The 24,937-nt window shown below is 37.7% G+C and overlaps 1 protein-coding gene across 4 annotated transcripts in view; it reads left to right on the top strand.

Moving 5' to 3' along the window:
* ATAD2B (ATPase family AAA domain containing 2B) overlaps nucleotides 1-24,937 on the top strand; it is a 178,561-nt gene that overhangs the window by 39,031 nt on the left and 114,593 nt on the right. For all 4 annotated transcript variants that reach the window (XM_045978996.1, XM_045978995.1, XM_045978994.1 and 1 more), the window contains exons 9-13: nucleotides 6,456-6,554; nucleotides 8,557-8,668; nucleotides 12,171-12,286; nucleotides 14,401-14,575; nucleotides 19,619-19,707. In XM_045978996.1, coding sequence (XP_045834952.1) covers nucleotides 6,456-6,554; nucleotides 8,557-8,668; nucleotides 12,171-12,286; nucleotides 14,401-14,575; nucleotides 19,619-19,707 — 591 coding nt within the window. The remainder of the gene's footprint in view (nucleotides 1-6,455; nucleotides 6,555-8,556; nucleotides 8,669-12,170; nucleotides 12,287-14,400; nucleotides 14,576-19,618; nucleotides 19,708-24,937) is intronic.

Raw genomic sequence — 24,937 nt, 5'->3', positions numbered from 1 at the left:
AATCTAAACAACTCACATCGCTTTCACTTGAAACAGTGGTTCAGTTAGTCTTTACTGTTTTTCCCCTTCTTTTCTTTTTTTTAAAGATTTTGTTTATTTGAGACAGAGAGAGAGCGTTAGCCAGCACACGCATGAGTAGGGGAAGGGTGGCGCGGAGTAAGAGGGAGAAGCAGACTCCCTGCTGAGCAGGGAACCTGATTCAAGACTCCATCCCAGGACCCAGAGATCATGACCTGAGCTGAAGGCAGATGCTTAACCAACTGAGCCACCCAGGCACCCCTTATTGGTCATTTTTATATCTTCTTTGTAAAGATTTCTGCTTAAATTTCTGCCCTCTTAAAATGAAGTTGTTTGCCTTCTTACTGAGTTTCAAGTTTTAAAAATATATTCGAAACATAAATCTTTTGTTACATGTACATCACATGTACATATTACAAGTGTTTGCTCCATCGTTTGACTTGGCTATTTGTTCTCAAAATGAAGTGTTTTGAAGAGCAAATGTTTAAAATTTTTTTTAATTGAATTTTTAGTTTTGGAACAATTTTTGCTTTGCAGAAAATTTGCAAAAATAGTATAGGTTTCCCTTAAACCTCTTACCTAGTTTGCTGTTGTTGCTGTTGTTGAATATTTTATTTATTTATTTATTTGACAGAGAGAGAGAGACTCAGTGAGAGAGGGAACATAAGCAGGGGAAGTGCGAGAGGGAGAAGCAAGCTCTTCCCTGAGCAGGGAGCACAATGCGGGGCTTGATCCCAGGACCCCGGCATCATGACCTGAGCCAAAAGCAGACTCTTAACAACTGAGCCACCCAGGCACCCCCCTCTTACCCAATTTTTGTCATTGCTAACATGTTGTGGCATGTTTGTTAAAACTAAAAAGTGATATTGGTACATAACTACTTACCAACCTTCAAGGTTTATTTGGATTTTAATAGTTTTTTCATTAATGTTCCTTTTCTGCTGCAGAATGCAAATGAGGGTACCTCCATATTACATGTAGTTGTCATGTCTCCACAGTCTTCTCTAGTCTGTGACAGTTTTTTGTCTTCCTTATTTTTCATGATCTTGATAATCTTTTTTTTTTTTTTTTTAAAGATTTTATTTATTTATTTGACAGAGAGAGATCACAAGTAGCAGAGAAGCAGGCAGAGAGAGAGAGAGAGGGAAGCAGGCTCCCTGCTGAGCAGAGAGCCCGATGTGGGACTCGATCCCAGGACCCTGAGATCATGACCTGAGCCGAAGGCAGCGGCTTAACCCACTGAGCCACTCAGGCGCCCCTGATCTTGATAATCTTAATGAATCCTGTCCCTGTACCTTTTTTTTAGAAAAATTTAAGATTTTATTTATTTATTTGTCAAAGAGAGAAAGAGCACAAGGAGGGGGAAGGGTGGGCAGAGAGAGGAAATAGGCTCCCTGCTGAGCAAGAGACTGATGCAGAACTTGATCTCAGGACCCTGGGATCATGACTTGAGCTGAAGACAGATGCTCAACCAACTGAGCCACCCAGGCATCCCACTGTCCCTGTATCTTGTGAAATGTCCCCCAGTCTGCCTAATCATGTTTTTCTCTAGGTGAGACTGGGGTTAGGATTTTTGGAAAGATTACCCAGGAGGAAAAGGATCCTTCTTGTTATCTAACATCAAGGGGAAAATTTTATCCATATAACATCACTGATAATGTTAAGTTAACCTTTATAACTTGGTTAGAGTTGTTTGCCATGTTTCTCCACTGTAAAGGTACTGTTTTTCCATTTCCTTTTTTTTTTTTTTAATATAAACGAATCACTAAGTCTTGCACACCTTCAAGGAAAGGTAGTGGTTTGGAAATTAAGCTCTGTCTCTTAGGGAGTGTCTACCTGTATTACTTAAAATTCTTTTATAAGACATTGGCCTCCTCCCCTTAAAAATATTTATTCAGTCATTTGTATTAGTATGGATGCGTGCTTATTTGTTTTATGCTTTGGGTTATAATGAAATATATTATTTTGTTGCTCAAATTGTGCCTGCTTTAACCATTGTGTTCCTTTTACATGCCTCCATCCTTTTGTTTTTTGAGTACTTTATTTTCTGTCGTTACAACATGGGCCAGGCTCATTATAAACATTCTGTGCCCCAGCTCTAGGATAAGCCATCTCACTAAGGATCCCTGTTTTCTTTTATTAGAGAATAATATTTAGAAGCCAGTATCTAGATACTATGTATGTTTGTACACTAACCTATGTATACAGACACATTTATAATTGTTTCTGTACCCATCTTTATATTAAGCTAAACATGAGTTCTTAACTGAAGTGGGCCACTCTTATCCACTATCACAGAGTTTATTCTAATCTTTCTTGTTTATCTTGTAACTTTCACACATTGAGAGGCCTGACTCCTACTATCTACATCTCTTATTGGTTGTTTCAAATTTATATGAAGATCAGAATATCCATTTTTTAAAAAATTTTATTTATTCACTTGACAGAGAGATCACAAGTAGAGAGAGAGGCAGGCAGAGAGAGAAGGAGAAGCAGGTTCTCCACCAAGCAGAGAGCCCGATGTGGGGCTCGATCCTAGGACCCCAAGGTCATGACCTGAGCTGAAGGCAGAGGCACAACCCACTGAGCCACCCAGGTGCCCCTGAATGCAGACTCTTAACCAACAGCCACCAGGTGCCCCTAGTTTGGATATTTTAGGCCCTTTGCATTTTCACTTAAATGTTGTAATCAGCTTGTTAATTCATTTATTTCTTTTCTTTTAAAAAAAGTTAATTAATTAATTAGGATCCCAGGACCCTGGGATCATGACCTGAGCTGCTTAATGACTGAGCCACCCAGGTGCCCCCAACATTTATTTTTATTTTATTTTTTTTAGAGAGAGCACACACACGTGTGTGCATGTTAGTGGGGTAGGATGGGCAGAGGGAAAGAGAATCTTACGCAGATTCCACGCTCATTGTGAGCCCCATGCAGTACTCAGTCTCAGAACCCTGAAATCATGAGCTGAGGCAAAATCAAGAGTCCTATGCTTAACCTACTGAGCTGCCCAGATGCCCCTCTTTTTTTTTTTTTAAAGAGTAATCTCGGGGCGCCTGGGTTGCTCAGTGGGTTAAAGCCTCTGCCTTCAGCTCGGGTCATGATCCCAGGGTCCTGGGATCGAGCCCCGCATCGGGCTCTCTGCTCAACAGGGAGCCTGCTTCCTCCTCTCTCTCTGCCTGCCTTTCTGCCTACTTGTAATCTCTGCCTGTCAAATAAATAAATAAAATCTTAAAAAAGAAAAAAAAGAGTAATCTCTACATGCGCTATGGGGCTTAAACTCCCAATTTGAGGTCAAGAGTCCAGTACTGGGGAAGCTGGGTGGCTCTGTGGGTTAAGCCTCTGCCTTGGGCTCAGGTCATGATCTCAGGGTCCTGGGATCAAGCCCCAGATTGGGCTCTTTGCTCGGTGGGGAGCCTGCTTCCCCCCTTCTCTTTGCCTGCCTCTCTGCCTACTTGTGATCGATCTCTCTCTCTCTCTCTCTGTCAAATAAATAAATAAATAATTAAATGACTCTTAAAAAAAAAAAAAAAAAAGAGTCCAGTGCTCCTCTGACTTAACCAGCCAGGTATTCCTGTTAATTCCTGCAGTAAAAGCCTGCTGAAATTTTGTTTGGATTATATTAAAACTGTAGATCAGTATGGGGAGAATCGATATTGTAATAATATTTAGTTTTTCAATCCATAAACATATTATATTATCTCATTTAGTTAAGTCTTTTGAAATTTCTCTCAGCAGTGATTTGTAGTTTACATTGTAGAGGTTTTTCATTGGGGCGCCTGGGTGGCTCAGTGGGTTAAGCCGCTGCCTTCGGCTCAGGTCATGATCTCAGGGTCCTGGGATCGAGTCCCGCATCGGGCTCTCTGCTCAGCAGGGGCCTGCTTCCATCTCTCTCTCTGCCTGCCTCTCTATCTGCTTGTGATCTCTCTCTGTCAAATAAATAAATAAATAATCTTAAAAAAAAATATATATATATATATTTTTAAAAAACCCTGCTTTCTAGGGGTACCTGGCTGTCTCAGTCAGAAGAGCATGTGACTCTTGATTTTGGGGTCGTGAGTTCAAGTCTTACCTTGGGTGTAGAGATTACTTACATGAATAAATAAAAACTTAAAAAAAAAACTCTGTAAAAAAACCTACTTTCTAATTGTTTGCTACTAAGATTTAAAAATAGAATTGTTGGGGCGCCTGGGTGGCTCAGTGGGTTAAGCCTCTGCCTTTGGCTCAGGTCATGGTCTCAGGGTCCTGGGATCGAGCCCCACATTGGGCTCTCTGCTCAGCGGGGAGCCTGCTTCTCCCTCTCTCTCTGCCTGCCTCTCTGCCTACTTGTGATCTCTGTCTGTCAAATAAATAAATAAAATCTTAAAAAAAAATAAAAATAGAATTGTTTTGTCTGTTAACTTTGTATTCTATGACCTTAGCAAATTTTGTTTTTAGTTCTAGTATTTGTTTTGTAGATTACTGAGTATTTTCTGTATAAACCATATTGTCTGCAAGTAGAGACAGTTTCAGTCTCTGTGAGTTTTATTTCTTTCCTATTGTAATGACTAGCGTCCTCTGTACAGTGGTGAATAGAAGTTCTGAAGAGTGGGTATCTTTGTATCATACCTGTTTTTGGGGAAACGTTCAGTATTTCTCCAGTAAGTCGGGTATTAGCTGAAGGATGTTTGTTTATTTGTTTTGTTTTGGTTTTAAGATTTGCTTTCTTTATTTGAGATGTGAGAGAGGGTACAAGAGGGGAGGTGGGGCAGAGTGAGAGGTAGAAGCAGGCTCCCCAGGTCCTGGGATCAAGCCCCGAGTGATGCTCTCTGCTCAGCCAGGGAGCCTGCTTCTCTCTTCCCCTCTGTCTGCTGCTCCCCCTGCTTGTGCTCATTCTCTCTCTTAAATAAATAAATAAAAATTAAAAAAAAAACTTAAAGAAATTAAAATAGGGGCACCTTTGGCTCAGGTTATGATCTCAAGGTCCTGGGATGGAGACCCACATCGGGCTCTCTACTTGGCAGGGAGCCTGCTTCCTCCTCTCTCTCTGCCTGCCTCTCTGCCTACTTCTGATTTCTCTCTGTCAAATAAATAGATGGAGTCTTAAAAAAAATTAAAGTAAAATAAGAAGTAAAAAGAATGAGTAGAATGGAGAGAAGTGGATGTTAGTGTCCTAACGTTAAAAGTAAGGTGTGAACTATGTGGAATTTAGGAAACAAAACAAATGAACAAAATAAAAGATAAACCAAAAAGCAGACTCTTAACTATACAGAATAAACAGATTGTTTCCAGAGGGCAAGGTATGGGGGGATGGGTGAAATAGGTAAAGGGGATTAATAGTACACTTAGCTAGATGAGCGCTCAGTAATATATAGAATTATTTAAAAAATTTTTAAATGATTTTATTTATTTATTTGTAAGAGAGAGAGAGAGAGAGCACAAGCAGGGAGAGCAGCCAGAGGGAGAAGCAGGCTCCCTATTGAGCAGGGAACCAATGCAGGGGTTGATCCCAGGACTCTGGGATCATGACCTGAGCAAAAGAAGATGCTTAACAACTGAGCCACCCAGGCGTCCCTATTTTACTTTAAATTTTTAAGATTTTATTTGTGAGTAATCTCTACACCCAATGTGGTACTCAAACTCACAACCCTGAGATCAAGACTTGTATGCTCTACTGATTGAGCCAGCCAGGTGCCCCTCTATCTTTCTGTATTGCTTGGACTGATAACATTTATATTTTTTCTGTGACACTTGTTAATTCTAAAAGTCAAAAACCAATTAAAAGTTTTTACATTACTTTGAATAATTACATTGTTTTTCACTGTAGAGCCAAGTTGGGTGTTAGGATTAAATTTTGTTTTTGAAAATATTGTATTTATTTATTTGAGAGCAAGAGGGCAGGGGGAGGAGGAGAGGGGGAAGAAGAGGGAGAGGTAAGAATCCCAGCCAGACCCTGCACTGAGTGCAGAGCCAGATGGAACTCTATCCCACATGATCTCCTGCGAGATCATGACCCCAGCCAAAACCAACCAAAAGTCAGCTGCTCAGCCAACTGAATCACCCAAGCACCCCATGCTGTTTTTTTTTTTTTTTTTAAGTTTAAGTAATCTCTGTACTCCTCCATGGGGCTTGAACTCAGGACCCTGAGATCAAGACTTTCATGCTCTTCAGACTGAGCCAGCTAGGTGCCCCAGCAGTGTATTTTTTTTAACATTTTTTTTTTAATTTTAAGATTTTATTTATTTATTTGACACAGAGAGAAAGATCACAAGTAGGCAGAGAGGCATACCAAGAGAGAAGGAAACAGGCTCCCTGCTGAGCAGAGAGCCTGATGTGGGGCTTGATCCCAGAGCCCTGGGAACGTGACCTAAGCTGAAGGCAGAGTAACCCACTGCCAACAGTGTATTTTTAAAAACCATTTGCTGCTATAATGATTTTAAGGATTCTACTCTCTTTAATAGGAGAAAGAAGCATGCCATTCATAGTAGTGACACAACTTCTTCTGATGAAGAACGCTTTGAAAGGAGGAAATCAAAAAGCATGGCAAGAGCAAGAAATAGGTTAGTAAACTTTTTATTATATACATTATAGAAAAAAGGAAGAACAGTCCTTTTTTGAATGGGATTCTTATCTGCACTAGCACTTTGCTAACACACGGATACTCAATACATATTTTAGATGAGAGTAATGCACTGACTTGGTTTTTACTTAGTAATTCTTAAAATAGAAATCTAATCTTGGGAAATTTCTCCTAAATTGCTTACTGTGTAACTACTCAATGGAATGCGGGAACGTAAAGGAGGAAGAACCAAGGGGAAGAGGCCAACAACTATGGTAGTATTTCCTTGGTACCTTTCCTGTAATCCAGATCCATTTAATGAGGCTGGTTTTAGTGTTTATAGTGATTACAGCACTCAGGGTAAGATTTGGTTTCTGTGGGTTGTTGTTTTTTTTTTTTTAAGATTTTATTTAATTATTTGAAGGAGAATATGAGAAAGGGAGAGCTCGAGTGGGGGGAGAGGGGCAGAGAGAGAGGGAAAAACAGACTACTTCTTGAGCAGGGAGCCTAATGCAGGGCTGATTCCAGGACCCTGAGGTCACGACCTGAGATCATGACCATCACTTAACTAACGGAGCCACCCAAGGGCCCCTGATTTGATTTCTAATAAAATTGTCTCGGGAGCCCTTCCATTTTATTGGAAAATTCGTTTTGTTTTGGTTCAGTGAATGCCATCTGGTAGTCTTTGCCTGCCTAGGGTAAATGACAGATTATTATGTGGCTCACAAAAACCTCAGGAGTTTTCACTGGGTGAGAGAACCAGTATTTGTCTAGTAAGTAACTAGAATGTCAAATGAAAGTTTATTCTTTAAAACTTGAGTTAATTTTCTAGCTTATATTTATACTAGTAGAGGTAAACTATAGAAAATTTATGTTTAGCAAAGTGTGTCTAATTTGGCATTATATATCTATTGTAGAAATACCAAATTTTCAGTTAGTTGGTCTTGGAAACAAATTTGGATTGGTGTAGATTTTATGCTGAAAATAATTCTTCATGTGGATGATGGAAAGAAAATGTAAGAGAGGAAAAAAAAATCTAAGTTTTTTATTTCAAAAAATTTTTAAAAAGATTTTATTATTTGTCAGAGAGCACAAGAGCACAAGCAGGGGGAGCAGCAGGCAGGGTCAGAGCCAGGCTCCCTGCTGAGCAGGGAGCGGGAGGCAGGGCTCGATTCCAGGACCCTTGGGATCATGACTTGAGCCAAAGGAAGACACTTAACCTACTGAGCCACCCAGGTGGCCCAAAATCTAAGTTTAAATAAAACAATTTAATGCCTATTTAATGTGAATTATTCTGATACTTGGTTTGGAAGTTTTTTTTTTTTTGAAATATATTTTTAAGGTTAAGTTAGGATTCAGAAATGTGAGTGAAAAGTACATTCGTTATAGAAACTATACTTCTTTTGAGGTTATTTATGTCATCTTTTTGGTTTTTATACAAGATAAAAAGAGGAAGTAGATTATATTTTCTTATGGGGAGTAAAATTAAATAAGATTTTAGGTGGCTAAAGATCATTTTTAAGGTAGTTACACAGAAGATAAGGGTTATTAAGCTCAAAAGTGATCTAAAATTGGTTTCCTTTTAATTAAAGAGAAAAATTTCCTTAATCATGTAGACATACCCACATAATAACCTGAGGACAAATATAAATATTATAATAAAGTTTGAGTTCATTTAATACTGTATGTAATATACACATAGTAGATCTGTTTTAATTTTATACTTGTATAATATCCAATATCGGATACGTTGTTTTCTAAGTTGGAATAGGTTGGGTTCTTTGGACAGATAAATAGATAGTGATCTTGTTTGTTTTGTCTAGTGAATACATTTATTTTTGGCCTTGAAAGTTGAAAAGTACTTTAAAAATATGAAATCCTTCTTGTTTTCTGGGTTTTCAGAAAAAGGAGAAAGATGAAAATGTGTCAAAGATTTACACTTATTTTGATATTAAAAATGTAAAACTCCTAATGTTCTCTGCTTGGATTTTTATAAATTTCAGGTGTTTGCCTATGAACTTCAGAGCAGAAGATTTAGCTAGTGGTATTCTCCGAGAACGTGTCAAAGTGGGTGCAAGCTTGGCTGATGTTGATCCAATGAACATTGATAAATCAGTAAGTTTTGTAAATGTTTTTCTAGAAGGAGCTTTTTTTTTTTTTTAATATTTTATTTATTTGACAGAGAGAAATCACAACTAGGCAGAGAGGCAGGCAGAGAGAGAGGAGGAAGCAGGCTCCCTGTGGAGCAGAGAGCCCAATGTGGGGCTCAATCCCAGGACCCTGGGATCATGACCTGAGCCGAAGGCAGAGGCTTTAACCCACTGACCCACCCAGGCGCCCCTACAAGGAGCTTTTTAAAAAAAATGTTACTTCTTGTTTCTAAGTCAACACGCAATAAAAGTAAAAACCCAGATATCACTATTATTAGTGTTTTGATGCATATGATTTAAAACCTAGCACTCTGGTACCATGTGTTGTTTACTCAAGTTTTTTTTTTTAAACCATTTCAGTGTTACTGGCATGTATAATAAAAAATGGGTAGGAAATGAGGCTGACAAATAAGGCAAGGCCCCATAAATTGTGATATGTAGTGGGGTATTGTTTTGTTTTTTTTTTTTTCACAGATACAACTTTTATTTTTAACTCGTTACCACTATTCTGGTTCATTTTTTTATACATATAGATAATTTTTTAACCTATTTACCATCACAGTGAGATGTCCAGTACATCAAATTCCTTAATAACCTTCTAACCTGAATTTTGACACATACAGCCGTGTTTTTCTTTTGCTTTTCTATTTTTTTAATTTTTTTTAAATTTTAGTTTAGTCTAGTTTATTCTTTTTTTAATTTTTATTTTCTAATATACATATAGAGTTAAACTTCAAGGTAATCTGTAGTGGGGTATTGTTAAAGCTACTTAGATTTCATGATCAGATTTACATAGTAGATGAAATACTCTGTCTACGTTGTAGTTAGTGAATTTGAGGGAAGCAAGGCTGGCATTAGGGAAACTGGCTTAGACATAGTTGTAACATAGTAATTTGGAGTAATGGTGATGGTAGGGTGAGGACGGAAAGAAGAAATACGTGGATTTGACAGAATTCAGGTGAGAATTCAAGTTTGATGAATTGGTTGGATTTATTGCTTTTGGCGAATGAGGGAGAGAAACAAGTTGAATATATGACCCAAGTTTCTGGCTTAAGTGATTCTCTGAGGTAGGTAACATTACAAGAAGAGTATATTTTAAGGAATCAGGATGATTTAGTTAGTTGTAGACGTGTTTAGGTGTCAGTGGCACATCACAGATGGAAGTAATTTGTCGGATATTAATTATTTAGGTTTGGCTTTAAGGAGAAATATCTAGAAATTCAGATATGGGTCCCCAGTATAAAGATAGTTGAGATCACTATGGGAATGGATTATAGTACCTGGGGAAAGTATGTAGTATGAAAAGTGAGACAAGATGTAGAGGATATAGGGGATTCTTACTGTTAGTATAATCTTTTGGGGGGAAATATTTTGGAATAAGTTTACTGCATAACCAAGATTGTATTTTATATTTTTTTATTTTGTTCCCATAAGCCTTTCTATATGACATAATTTGATTCTCATATGAGAAACTTAAGTTATGAAATATAGTTGTATAATATATCAAAATGAAATGTTAGCTATCTCCAGTCTGAAAATATATATATATATTTTTTAAAGATTTTATTTATGTATTTGACAGAGAGAGATCACAAGTAGGCAGAGAGTCAGGCGGAGAGAGAGGAGGAAGCTTGCTCCCTGCCGAGCAGAGAGCCCGATGCATGGCTCGATCCCAGGACCCTGGGATCATGACCTGAGCCGAAGGCAGAGGCTTCAACCCACTGAGCCACCCAGGCGCCCCTGAAAATATTTTTTAATCGAGGACCTTATTTAGCAAATATTTTAATTGAGGACCTTATTTAGAATATTGAATTCACAATCTCATATTCTCAGAGGACCTTAATCTTTTTTAAAAAAAGATTTTATTTATTTATTTTAGAGAGTGTGAGTGAGCATGAGAGGGAGGAGGGGAGAGAATCTCAAGCAGACTCTGCGCTGAGTGAGGAGCCCGATGCGGGTGGGTGGGGTGGAGGTTGGGGCTTGATCCTGCAAGGTGAGATTAACCACTTGAGCCACCCAGGTGCTCTTCAGAGGACCTTACTTAATGATCTTTGGTTATTTGGTTTACCAACACCTTGCTCTCTTGAATCTAGTTAATTTTAGATGTCTCTGCCCTTCAGTAAGAGTATTTCTTTAAAATTTGATAACATATATAAGAAAATATAGTTTCTCTTCGAATGTTAAACTCTGCATTTATTTTTCTAGATTATTTACTTTTTTTAATATAGTAATAATTCATTGTGAAACATTTTCAAGTACTGTAATAGATATAGGGGAAGAAATCTGCCCTAATCCAGCAGTCAGAGGCAATCACTGTTAATATTTTGGCAGTATTTCCTTCAAATGCTTTTTCTGTACAATTTTTATTTTACAAAGTCTTTCAGGTATGGGGTGCCTAGGTGGCTCAGTCAGTTAAGAGTCTGACTCATGATTTCCACTCAGGTCATGATCTCATGGGTCATGAGACAGAGCCCCCATGCCAGGCTCTGTGCTCATCAGCAAGAAGTCTGCTTGAGATTCTCTCCCTCTGCCCCTCCCCCACTTTCTCTCTTCTCTCTCAAATAAGTAAACCTTTACAAAAAATAAAGAAGAAACCTGGCTGGGGCGCCTGGGTGGCTCAGTGGGTTAAAGCTTCTGCCTTCGGCTCAGGCATGATCCCAGGGTGCTGGGATTGAGCCCTGCATCGGCCTCTCTGCTCAGTTGGGAGCCTGCTCCCCTGCCCTCCCCGCCTATCTCTCTGCCTGCTTGTGATCTCTCTCTGTCAGATAAATAAATAAAATCTTAAAAAAAAAGGAAGAAAGAAAAGAAACCTGGTTATGTAAAGTTTAGCTTTGGAGTCTCACAGACCATTGTAGTAGCTAAGATGTTTTTCACCCGACTTCTAAGTCAGTTTTTATTCGCTTGGGGACATTATTGTGCTTGCTAGGAGTGTATGTGATAGATGGTATTTTGAAAGGCATTTAAAATACTAGAGTGTGACCACACCTTATCATCTCCTATAGATATCCATTAAAGTGTTAGATTGGCTATTAATCTTGTCCTTAGTTGCTAGGAGATTAAAGAGTGGTAGCTTTATTTAGCTGAATTGAAATGTAAACTTGAATTTTACTGCTAAATTTATTTTCCACATTTCAAAAGTGTAATTCTTTGTAGTACCCACTGAAGGTATATATTTCTGAATCATAAGACTATCTCAAATTTTAAAAATTCTGTAAATAGTTAAAATTATTTTATATTGGGGCGCCTGGGTGGCTCAGTGGATTAAGCCGCTGCCTTCGGCTCAGGTCATGATCTCAGGGTCCTGGGATTGAGCCCCGCATTCGGCTCTCTGCTCCGCAGGGAGCCTGCTTCCTCCTCTCTCTCTGCCTGCCTCTCTGCCTACTTGTGATCTCTCTCTCTGTCAAATAAATAAATAAAATCTTTAAAAAAAAATTATTCTATATTAAACTTTTCCCCTTCTTCCCAAGGTGCGGTTTGATAGCATAGGTGGATTGAGCCATCATATTCATGCACTAAAGGAAATGGTAGTATTCCCACTTCTATATCCAGAAATTTTTGAAAAATTTAAGATCCAGCCTCCAAGGTAAGTAATGTTCTAGATACTTATTATTGTAACTTCTGTTGATTTATTAAATTTCAGTTAGTAAATGATTAGAAGTATTTCATATGTATTTATTTGGTGTGTTCTAACAATGAGAATTAAGAATGAAATTTTATTATTTTATATTCAAAGTCTTTGGTACTGAGTGTATTTTTGAAGTTCACATTTTAGCATTTAAGAGTCAGTCATAAGATACAAATCTTTATGCAGGCCTTGAATATACAAGTGGATTTGAATATACAAGTGGAATATACAAGTATATTTGTATACACATATACAAAGTATATTTGAATATACAAGTGGAATGTCTTAAATGGATTTTCTTTAATTTGGCCTCCTAATAACATTGAGTTTGATTCTTTATGTTGTTTAGTCTTTGGAAACACAATTTCAATTAAGTGTTTCTTTGACTTGATGATGGGGTAGTTTTGAAATGGTAAGCTTAATATTTATTTTTATGATCAGATTAATTGTGTTTGATCATAAGTAGCTAGGCTGAAAAAAGGCTAGAAATTATGAGAAAGGAAATTGGGCAAAATAAAATATTCTGAAGATGTATATATAGACTATTAGGTTTAAACTCCTAAATATTCCTTTTCATTTTCCATCTGTTTCAGGATGTAAATCTCGTTAAAGACTCATCCTCTATTCCATTAATCAGTAGATTAAAAATGTGGCTTATAATTCTGAAGTGGCTTTTTAAAATCACAAAAGCAGTTTGTTTTTTATAGATATAACTTGAATTTTAAACATTATTACTTTTTTCAAAGTCGTTAAAGTAATATAGCTATGGAAGAAACTGAAACAAAATGGAGAGAGATAAACAAAGTATTATAAGTAGAGGGTAATCTTACTCCTTAGGGATGAATAATTTTGTATGTATTCTTAAAAATTTTTAAAAAAATATTTAATTTATGGGTGCCTGGATGGCTCAGTGGGTTAAAGCCTCTGCCTTTAGCTCAGGTCATGATCCCAGGATCTTGGGATCGAGCCCCGCATCGGGCTCTCTGCTCGGCAGGGAGCCTGCTTCCCTTCCTTTCTCTCTGTCTGCCTCTCTGCCTACTTGTGATCTCTGTCTGTCAAATAAATAAAATTAAAAAAAATTTTTTTCAAAAAAAAATATTTAATTTATTTATTAGAGAGAGAGAGAAAATGAGAGAGCATGTGAGGGGGGAGGTCAGAGGGAGAAGCAGACTCCCCACTGAGCTGGGAGCTGGATGCAGGACTCAGTCCTGGGACTCCAGGATCATGACCCTAGCTGAAGGCAATTGCTTAACCAACTGAGCCGCCCAGGCGCCCCAATTTTGTATATTTTTTATATAAAGGCTTATTTTATACATGTATGTGTATGTTGTTTATATTTTGTCTATATTAAGCACATATAGACATTTAATATAGGTGAAATTATTCAGTAATACCTTTATATAATCCTTTTTTACTCTACAGTATATTCTAGACATCCTCCCATATCAATAATGTGTGTATCATTCTTTTTGACATTTTACTAGTATTTTGTTTTATGGATGTAACAGTATATTTATCTGTACCTTATTATTTTTTTAAGATTTTTTTTTTTTTTTTAAAGACTTTAAATAATCTCTATACCCAACACAGGGCTCGAACTCAAAACCTCAAGATCAGGAGTCGCATGCTCCCCTGGCTGAGCCAGCCAGGTGCCCCTATCTGTGCATTACTAATAGATAGCACTTAAATTTTTTCAATTTTTCACAGTTAGAATTAATGCTTTTTGGAACATCATTTAATATCTATATTATATTTTGAGTCTTTTTATATGCTACATTCTAAGATAAGAAATTTCTGGGTCACAGGGAGAACACATTTAAAATTTTCATGTGCCTTGCCAAATTACTCTTTTCTCTGATTTGCCTACCAAAGTTTTATTGTTGAAAACATCCTTCCTTGAACGCTCTCAGCAAAGTGAAACTTTTGTCTGTATACTACAGGACGCTTTCCTGGTGCGTAATAGCTATCATATACATTAGTACAAATTTATATGGGTAATGCATCCTTTTATGTTCATTATTAGTGTTGGTGATAGCATTACCTTACTTCTGTTGATTCTTTTTTTCCTTTAGGGGCTGTTTGTTTTATGGCCCTCCTGGCACAGGTAAAACCTTGGTTGCCAGAGCATTAGCTAATGAGTGCAGTCAAGGAGACAAAAAGGTTGCTTTTTTTATGCGAAAAGGAGCAGACTGTCTGAGCAAGTGGGTTGGTGAATCTGAACGGCAACTTCGGCTTCTTTTTGATCAGGTAAGTGAAATCAGCTTATATGAGTATCTTCTTTAAAATAGAATATTTGTTATATTTAGTCTGTAAATATAAACTGTTCATAAGGAGGCATATTTCCAATCAGTATGTTTGATTCGGGATCAATAATCTGAATTTGTATGCTTTGGATGTATTTAATAGCAGTTTAAATAGTACTAACAAGATGATTTACAAACCATTTATTAAGGTGGCTAGTAGGCATATAATACCTTGTTAGGTGCTTTTGAGAACCTGGAGTATAACATATGTGTTACTAGGTTTTAATCTAATTGAGGAAATAGAACAAGCATAAGAAGTTAAATATCTGTGCAAGAAATCTCACAGAGCAGTGTATTATTTTCATGAGCTGTAAATATGGTGCTAGAAGAATTCAATAACGAATGTTCTTTCTTTATTTATTTTGAGAGAAAGAGAGAGTGCATGCACGGAGGGGGTGCAGAGGGAGAGAATCCCAAGTAGACTGCACTAAGTGCAGAGCCCGATGTGGGGTTCCATCCCATAACCCTGAGATCATGACCTGAGGGGAAACCAAGAGTCAGACATTCAATTGGCTGAGCCACCCAGGCATCCCAGTAATGAGTGCTTTCAAAAGACAGGGTTAGGTGACTGAATATCATGTAGACAGTCTTCATTTTTTTAAAAATTACTATAGCTTTAACAATATTATTTCATAAGATTTTTATTAACTTAGTCTTGTTATAAATTCACTTTTGATTATTTGAACTAGTGAAGGATGTCATTCATATTTGGCAATGCACCTTTTTCATTATATCTAAGGAAATTACATGAAATGAAAAAATTTTCAATAAGCAATCTTTGAGTAGCCATTACTTGAGTTCATGTATATCAGAGTCCTTTGTAATTGGTAAAGCACTTCAAATATTCTTTTTTTTTTTTTTTTAAAGATTTTATTTATTTATTTGACGGAAATCACAAGTAGGGAGAGAGGCAGGCAGAGAGAGAGAGGAGGAAGCAGGCTCCCTGCCAAGCAGAGAGCCCGATGCGAGGCTCGATCCCAGGACCCTGGGATCATGACCTGAGCGAAAGGCAGAGGCTTTAACCCACTGAGCCACCCAGGCGCCCCTCAAATACTCTTTTTATTCATTTTAAAATTTATTATTATTATTTTTTTAAAGTTTTATTTATTTGAGAGAGAGAGAGAGAAAGAAAGCACGAGAGGGGGAGGGTCAGAGAGAGAAGCAGACTCCCTGCTGAGTGGGGAGCCTGATATGGGACCTGATCCTTGGACTCCGGGGTCTTGACCGGAGCCAAAGGCAGATGCTTGACTGACTGAGCTACCTGGGTGCCTTCAAATATTATTTTTAATTAGTATGAGAAACTCCCATGTTCTAGATAATGGGAGTAGAAAGAGGAATAAGATAAAATTTTTGCCTTCAGGGTGTTCAGTATCTATTGGAAAGTGAAACAGTTTGCTTAAAGAGAATTTACTAATAATTGAAAAATACAAATATAGACCAGTATTGGTAGATGAAAGGAAAACTGGTTTGGGAATGCTGGTATATTGTCCAGTGACTTAATTTTAAATTTTTGACAGGGCTGTATAATATGCTTTTAGCCCCTTCATGCTGGGAGTAGGAATGTCTGTTGGTTTCATTCAAAACTATGGCATAAATTAATGCTCTTTTAAAATCTAAATTTGGTTTATTTCTGTTTCATAGTTTTCTTTGTGGGTAAGTAGGTAAGAGTAGTTGGGATTGCTGTCTTTTCTAAAATATTGCTGATAGTCATTATTATTAGGTAAAAAAATGTAAGATTTATTTATTATTTTAGGGAGAGAGAAAGATTGAAAGCAGGGGTTGGGGGGAGAATCAGAGGGAAAGAATCTCATGCAGACTCCTTATTGAGCATGGAGCCTGATAGAGGGCTTGATCCCACAACCCTGAGATCATGACCTGAGCCGAAATCAAGAGTTGGATATTTACCTGACTGAGCCACCTAGATGCCCCCATTACTGTCTTTTTATTTATTGATTTCATTTTTTATTAAAATTTTAAAATATTTTATTTATTTGATAGAAAGAGAGTGAGCGATAAAGAGCACAAGCAGGGAGGAGAGGGAGAAGCAGGCTCCTCACTGAGCAGGGATCCTGATGTGGGGCTTGATCCCAGGACCCCAGTATCGTGACCTAAGCCAAAGGCAGACACTTAACTCACTGAGCCACCCAGGCACCTCCACTATTGTCTTTTTAAATGAAAAAGTCCACATTCTTAAATTAAGGACATGATCTATACACTAAATGAAATAACGGAGGTGTAATATATTGGCTAATAGTTGGTCTTTGGAAGTGCCTAGGTGGCTTACTTGGCTTCGCCTCTGCCTTTGGCTTGTGTCGTGATCCTAGAGTCCTGGGATGGACCCCATGTTGGGATCTGGGATCCCTGCCGTGCTGGGAGTCTGCTTCTCCCTCTCCCTCTGCCATCACTTCCCCTCACCCCCACCCCCAGCTTATGTTCTCTCTCAGATAAATAAATAAAATCTTAAAAAAAAAAAAAGAGTTTGGTCTTTGGTGTCAGAAAAATATTTAACATGTGGCTTTACTATTAAGTATATAACATGAAATAAATGAAAACATCTGATCCTTAGTTGCCTCTTCTGTAAAATGGTAAATAATACCATTCTCACTGGACTGCTGGGAGATTTCACAGAAAGGAAGTATGTAAAGTGTTTACCACAGTGGCAGACACATAATGTACTATAGTTTGGTTCTGCAAGGCTTTAGTTCTAAAAAACAGCTGTGTGTTATGTGTATATAAAAGTGACGATCAAATCTTTATGTCTTTTTTAAAAATTTATTTATTTATTCAATCAATCAATCAATCAGTCAGTCATTCTTTACACCCAATGTGGAGCTTGAACTCATGACCCAGAGACTAAAAGTCATGTGCTCTACTGACTGAGCCATGCTCTACTCACTAAGCCAGCTAGGCTCTACTGTTTAAGATCTTACTACATGATTTCTACTTTTATAAAATAAGTTTTTTTTCCCCAAAACCTAAGTTTTGTAGTTAAATGCCCTTCATTTTAAATTACTAGGGGGTCACCTGACTGGCTCAGTTGGTTAAACATCCCAATTCTTGATTTTGGCTCAGGTCATGATCTTAGGGTTGTGAGATTGAACCTCACATTGATCTTAGGGTTGTGAGATTGAACCTCACATTGGGCCCTGCACTGGGTATGGAGCCTGCTTAAAATCCTCTTTCTCCTCCCTCTGACCCTCTTCACTGCCCCCCCAATTTAAAATTAGTAGAAAACACTGGATGTTTAATGCATATCATGTCAATAAGAGAGAAAATAAGAGAGAAGTGGGAAATTTATATCTGGTTTTTAGTAAGCTGACCATCCTATGAACCAAGAATTTGCTATAAGTAATTCTGAAACATAAATGATCGAGTAAATTATATAATATAAAAACTTTTCATTTGTAATCTAATATTTTTTAAAAGATTGTTTATTTATTTGACACAGAGAGAGAGAGAAAGAAATCACAAGTAGGCAGAGAGGCAGTCAGAGGTGGGGCCGGGGGCAGAGAGCCCAATGTGGGGCTCCATCCCAGGACCCTGAGATCATGACCTGAGCCGAAGGCAGAGGCTTAACCCACTGAGCCACCATGCGCCCCTCTAATACATATCTTTTTTTCCCTTCAGTTAAGCTCCTGCTTGATTTAAGATTTGAGCGAAAATGAAAACTGAAAGTATTGGAAGAAAACTCTGGAGAGTTTTTGTTTCTTATCTCAGAATAGGGATAGTCTAGCTTTGGAAGAAAAGATCTATTTTATAAATTTCCTTTTTAGATTCTGCATTGCAACAAAATGCCATAAGCAAAATCAAAAGATAAATATTTAAATGTTTCCCTGCAGACAAAATTTTGCATTTTCTTTCACAGAGAGAGGTCTAATTTTTTAAAAGAAATAGTTCCTTGAAATCACTAAGCCAAATACCAATGAGCCAATAGAAAAACTGGCAAAGGAGGGGCACCTGGGTGGCTCAGTGGGTTGGGCTTCTGCCTTTGGCTCAGGTTGTGATCTCAGGGTCCTGGGATCAAGCCCTGCATTGGGCTTTCTGCTCAGTGGGGAGCCTGCTTCCTCCTCTCTCTCTCTCTCTGCCTGCTGCTCTGCCTACTTGTGATCTGTCTGTCAAATAAATAAAATCTTTAAAAAAAATTGGCAAAGGATATGAACAGAACTTTGATTAACAGAGCAGTAAATGGCTCTTAAAGATAGGAAAAGTGCTCATTTTTATTGATAATAGAATATTATCAATATTCTATTTTTCTCCTAAAAATATGAAATGAAATGAAATGAGATTTTTCTCCTAAAAAATTAGTCAAATTGAGATGTTTGATAGTACATTTTGAGGTTTCTTGAATATTGCTGGTGAGGAGGTAAATTGGTACATCAGTGAAAAGCAGCTTGAAACTATCTGCCTAATTAGAAGTGACATTGGCCATTTAAATCACTTTTAATATTTATTATATTGATTATATTTATGTAAAATGTTAAACATGCACAAGTACTTATTCTAGCATTGTTGATAGTAGGAAAAGATTGAAAATAGCCTAAATGTCCACAAATAAGAGACTAGTTTAATCATAGCATGCCCATACATTAGGGCATTTTGTAGCTGTCAAGCAAGAAGGAAGCAATCTTCATGTACTTATATGGAAGCTAATTAAAATATGTTGTTACATGGATAGACTGTGTTATTTGATAAAAGCAGTGTGTATACTGTGCTTAAAATGCATCAAATAAAATAGTATTTTTAAAAGTACGTTTTTGTGTATGTGTATAAACAACATGTCTGGACGAATAAACACAGAACCGTAACTGTCTCCTGGGAGAGGGCTTGTGGTTGGAGACTGTCTGGTAAGGAGACTTCATTTTTATTGTATCTTTCTTAGCTGCTGTATGTTGTACCTTTTGTTTATATTACCTATTAGGAAAATACAATAATGAAATATAAAAAGTAAAAACTAATATAAATAACATTTGTTTTCTTTTTATCCTAGGCATATTTGATGAGACCTTCCATAATATTTTTTGACGAAATAGATGGATTGGCTCCAGTTCGCTCTAGCAGACAAGATCAGATCCACAGGTGATTTTTCTTAATTTGATTATGTTGGATTCTTTTCACTCACTGACATAGTAGTTAGCCTTAGCCTTTGGGTAAGTGCTAGGAAGCTTTTAAGATATGAACTGTGTCCTTGAGGAAGACTCCTTTCACTTAGTTCAGGGGTCGGGAAAGTATGACCTGTGGGCCAAATCTATCCTTTTGCCTGCTTTTGTAAAGTTTTATTGGAACATATATATGTTTGTACCTTTTGCATTATATCCAGTTACTTTTGTGCTTCCAAAGCAGAGTTGAATGAGTAGTTGCGAGAGAAAGATTTTATGGCCTCCTGCACAATTTAAATACATTTACTTTCAGGCCCTTTACATAAAAAGTTGCCTAATTCTGACTTAGCATGTTTTTGAAATTAATATTTTGTTCTTTTCCATTTCTGAGTAGTATTCATTGGGAAGGGAGGGAGGGACACACAGAGCGAGGGAGGGAAAGTATATGTGTGTACCACAATTAATTATATTTGTTAATCTATTTGATGGAGCTTTAGTTTACTTCTGTTTTTGGCTATTGTGATAATGCTACTGTGGACATTTGCATATACATTTTCGTGTGCACATACGTTTTCATTTTTATTCGGTCAGTATCTAAGGAATGGCTAGATCCCATGGTAAATGAATGTTTTAATTAATACTGTTTTCTAAGTGGTTGTACCAATTTATGTTCCTACCTGTAATGTATGAGGACTTGAATTGCTCTTCATCCTTGCCAACATTTGGTAATGCTGTTCTTGGTAACTTTAGCCATTCTAGTGGGTGTGTAATAGTGGATTAATTTGGGTTTTTCTGATGACTAATGATATTGAGCATCTTAGTATTTGGTTATTCCCATTTATATATTTTCTGTTGTTAAATATTTTAAAATCTTTTACTCCCTCCTTTAAAAAAAAGAGATCAGATCGTAAGTCTTACTGTATCATACAATTTTGTTATGTACTCTCAAGAGAAACCCTTTGTCAGGACTGTGTTTTGAAAAATTTTCAACTAGTCTGGCACTTTTTTGTTTGCTTAACTGTGATTTTTGAAAAGCACAAGATTTTAATCTTGGTGAAACCCATAATATCAGTTTATTTTTATATGTGTTTTTTGTGTCTTGAGAATAATTGTGTAAACCAATTTGTCAATAATTCTGTTTTCTTTTAACATATTAATAGTTTTAGTTCTTAAAATTTGCTCAGTGATTTTTTTAAGATTTATGTATGTATGTATTTATTAAAAAGATTTTATTTATTTATTTGACAGATCACAAGTAGGCAGAGAGGCAGGCAGAGAGAGAGAGGAGGAAGCAGGCCCCCTGCTGAGCAGAGAGCCTGATGCGGGACTTGATCCCAGGACCCTGGGATCATGACCTGAGCCGAAGGCAGAGGATTTAATCCACTGAGTCACCCAGGCGCCCTAAGATTTATTTTTTTGAGAGAGAATTTGTGTTTGTGTGAGTGGGAAGAGGGGCCAAAGGAGAGAGAGAGAATATCAAGCAGACTCCATAGTGCGTGCAGAGCCCATCTTGGGGCTCAGTCTCATGACCCTGAGATCATGACCTGAGCTGAAATGAAGAGTCCTCTGCTTAATTGACTCAGCTGCCCAGGCGCCCCATCTTTGGTTTTTAATGACTTAGCTGTGACATGCGTCAGTACGGGCTTTGTGTTTATTCAGATTCGTGTTTATCAAGTATTTGCAAATTTGTCTTTTTTCAATCTTTTTCTCTCTTCAACTTGGATAATATGCTCATCTATCTTTGGTCAGTCCTTGCTTTTTACTTTGTCATGTGCATTTTGTTGTTTTGTTCAGCCAACACATTTTTTTGTTTCAGAAATTATTTTTTTTCAGTTGTAGAACTTACATTTGATTTTTTTTTTCTTTTTTAGAGAGAGCGTGAAAGTGCGTGCACGTGTGTATGTGAGCATGGAGGGGCGGGGCAGAGGGAGAGAACCTTAAGCAGACTCCACGCTGTGTAGGGAGCCTGATGTGGGGCTCAGTCTCATAACCCTGAGATCATGACCTGAGCCAAAATCAAGAGTGAGATGCTTAACTGAATGAGCTACCCAGGCGCTCCTTGATTCTTTTGCATTATTTGTATTTTTCCAATGTGATTTTCATGCATTTAAACATTTTGTTTTACTTCATTGAGGTTAATAATAGTTGCTTTAAAATCCTCTTGTGTTAGGGGCGCCTGGGTGACACAGTCATTAAAGCATCTGACTCTTGGTTTCAGCTTGGGTTGTGATCTTAGGGTCATGAGATTGAGCCTCACATCAGGTTCCATGCTTAGTGCAGAGGTTGCTTGGGACTCTTTCTCCCTCTGCTCCCCACCCCCCACGTTCACACACATGCTCTTTCTATAATAAATATAAATAAATAAATCTTTTAAAAATCCTCTTATGTTAGGAAAAAAATCCTCTTATATTAGACCAAGTTTTGTGTGTGTGTGTATGTGTTTTTAAGTCTTTATTGGAGAGACGGTGAGAGAGAGAGCTTGAGAGGGGAGAAGGTCAGAGGGAGCAGCAGACTCCCTGTGGAGCTGGGAGCTGGATGGGAGTGGAAGGCAGTTGCCTAACCATCTGAACCACCCAGGTGCCCCACCCTCTTATGTTAGCTTCCACATCTGGTTTCATCTCACTGTTGGGCTTGTTTGTTTTCTTCTGAAAATATGTTCTTTTGTTTTGGTACTTCATTTGTTGGGTAATTTTGGATTGGATCCTGGATTTATTAATGCTCATTTGGGAAGGCTCTGGATTTTATTATTTTTCTTTTATGAGTAGTATTTCCTGTGTTTTACAGATAATTTTCTGCTTTAGGCTTGAATTATAGACTGTTTCTTGGCTGGCAGCTTTGATCTCCTTTCAGATCTTTTTCTTTTTTATTTTTACCAATACTTTCTTTGCTCTGTGTCTTTGTTGTTAGGGGTCATTTAGAGATGTGGGTAGATGGAGTTTGGGGATATCTTCCCTGGCTCTTGCCTTTGTGGGTTCCCCCATATTCTTTAGTGTTAATGGTCAACCTTCTCTTTTCTGAACTCTCAGGCTGGAAAGGTAAGGGGTTTCCCTTAACATAATCTTCCTTACCTACCTCACTATACTTAGCCCCATGCTGAAAGCCAGAGAGAGGGGAACTTGCTTTCTCTATGTTCTTCTTTTCTCCAGATAACCATGAATTTCCAGCAAAGTCTGTATGTCTCTGTTTACTCACTAGTTCCTTCAGTGTTTTGTATTATTGTGTACAGGTTTTATAGTTATTTCCTGAAGCAAAGCAAGGGGTTATCTGGCAGGGTTTTCATCCATCAAACCTGGAAGGGGAAGCTTTGAGTACCAACTATGCAGGTTTTAATTTCTAAAGTAACTAATAATAGAAATATGTTGTAATTTCTAAAATGTTAGTTGGTAGTTGGAGGGAGGGATAGAATAATAAAAAAAAAATTGAAATGCAGTCAAGAAGACAAACAGAATCATAGAACCAGTGGGAGAAACATACAAATACATACACAAAATATAAAAATACAAATACATAAAAAATGACCTGAAATGTAAAGGGACTAAATGTTCTTCTTTTTTTTTTTTAAAAGAGCTAACTATTTATTTTAGAGAGAGAAAAAAAGGCCATGTGAGTTGGGTGGGGGAAGCCAAGATAGAAGGGGGAGAGAGAGGATCCTCAAGCAGACTGCCCGCTGAACATGGACCCCAACTTGAGGCTTGATTCCCAGGACCCTGAGATCATGACGTGAGCTGAAATCGAGAGTCCGCCATTTGACTGAGCAACCCAGATGCCCCAGACCAAATGTTCTTTTTTTAAAGATTTAAATATTTATTTATTTATTTTAGAGAGAAAGAGAAACATGGGGGTAAGGGGCTGAGGGAGAGAATCTTCCAGCAGAGTCCGACGTGGAGATTGATCTTACCATCCATTAGATGGTGACCTCAACCGAAGCTATGAGTGAGAGGCTTAACTGACTGAGCCACCCAGGCTCCCCCTAAGTGTTCTTTTTAAAAGACAAAGATTGTCAAACTGGGGAAAATAAAATATGATGACACTTTATTTATAAGAGATACACTATGTTTAAGGGTATAGAAAGATTCCAAGTAAAATGGTGGGAAAAAGGCATGCAAAACCTTAGTCAGAAATACACATAGCAGTGTTATTCATAATAGGCAAAACATAAATAATCCATATGTCCATTAACTGCTGAATCCGTAAACAGAATGAGTTATAGCCATACAGTTCAGCCTTAAAAAAGGAATGAAAGTCTGACACATGCTGCATGGGTTTAGCTTATATGGGTACATGTGACATGCATGACCCTCAAAGACTCAATGCTAAGTGAAGTAATTCATACACAAAAGGTCACATGTTATACTATTTTATTTATCTTGTTTATTTTTTCAAAGAATATTTATTTATTTAGAATGAGTGAGTGAGTGCATGAACTGGGGGGAGGTGCAAAAGGAGGGAGTGGGGAGAGAATCTGAAGCAGACATGGGCTTGATCTGAGCCACCCAGGTGCCCCATACTATTTTATTTCTATAAAATGCCCATAATAGTCACTCGTAAAATGGCATGAAAATATGCCAAGAACAGAGGACATGAACAGACATTTCTGCAAAGAAGACATCCAGATGGCCAACAGACACATGAAAAAGTGCTCCACGTCGCTCGGCATCAGGGAAATACAAATCAAAACCACAATGAGATATCACCTCACACCAGTCAGAATGGCTAAAATTAACAAGTCAGGAAATGACAGATGCTGGCGAGGATGTGGAGAAAGGGGAACCCTCCTGCACTGTTGGTGGGAATGCAAGCTGGTGCAACCACTCTGGAAAACAGCATGGAGGTTCCTCAAAATGTTGAAAATAGAACTACCCTATGACCCAGCAATTGCACTACTGGGTATTTACCCTAAAGATACCAACGTAGTGATCCGAAGGGGCACGTGTACCCGAATGTTTATAGCAGCAATGTCTACAATAGCCAAACTATGGAAAGAACCTAGATGTCCATCAACAGATGAATGGATCAAGAAGATGTGGTATATATACACAATGGAATACTATGCAGCCATCAAAAGAAATGAAGTCTTGCCATTTGCGATGACGTGGATGGAACTAGAGGGTATCATGCTTAGTGAATTAAGTCAGTCGGAGAAAGACAACTATCATATGATCTCCCTGATATGAGGACATGGAGAAGCAACATGGGGGGTTAGGGGGATA

Source organism: Meles meles, chromosome 15 (genome assembly GCF_922984935.1).
Source record: "Meles meles chromosome 15, mMelMel3.1 paternal haplotype, whole genome shotgun sequence".
Taxonomy (NCBI): Eukaryota; Metazoa; Chordata; class Mammalia; order Carnivora; family Mustelidae; genus Meles; species Meles meles.
This window is presented reverse-complemented; position numbering and strand designations above follow the sequence as displayed.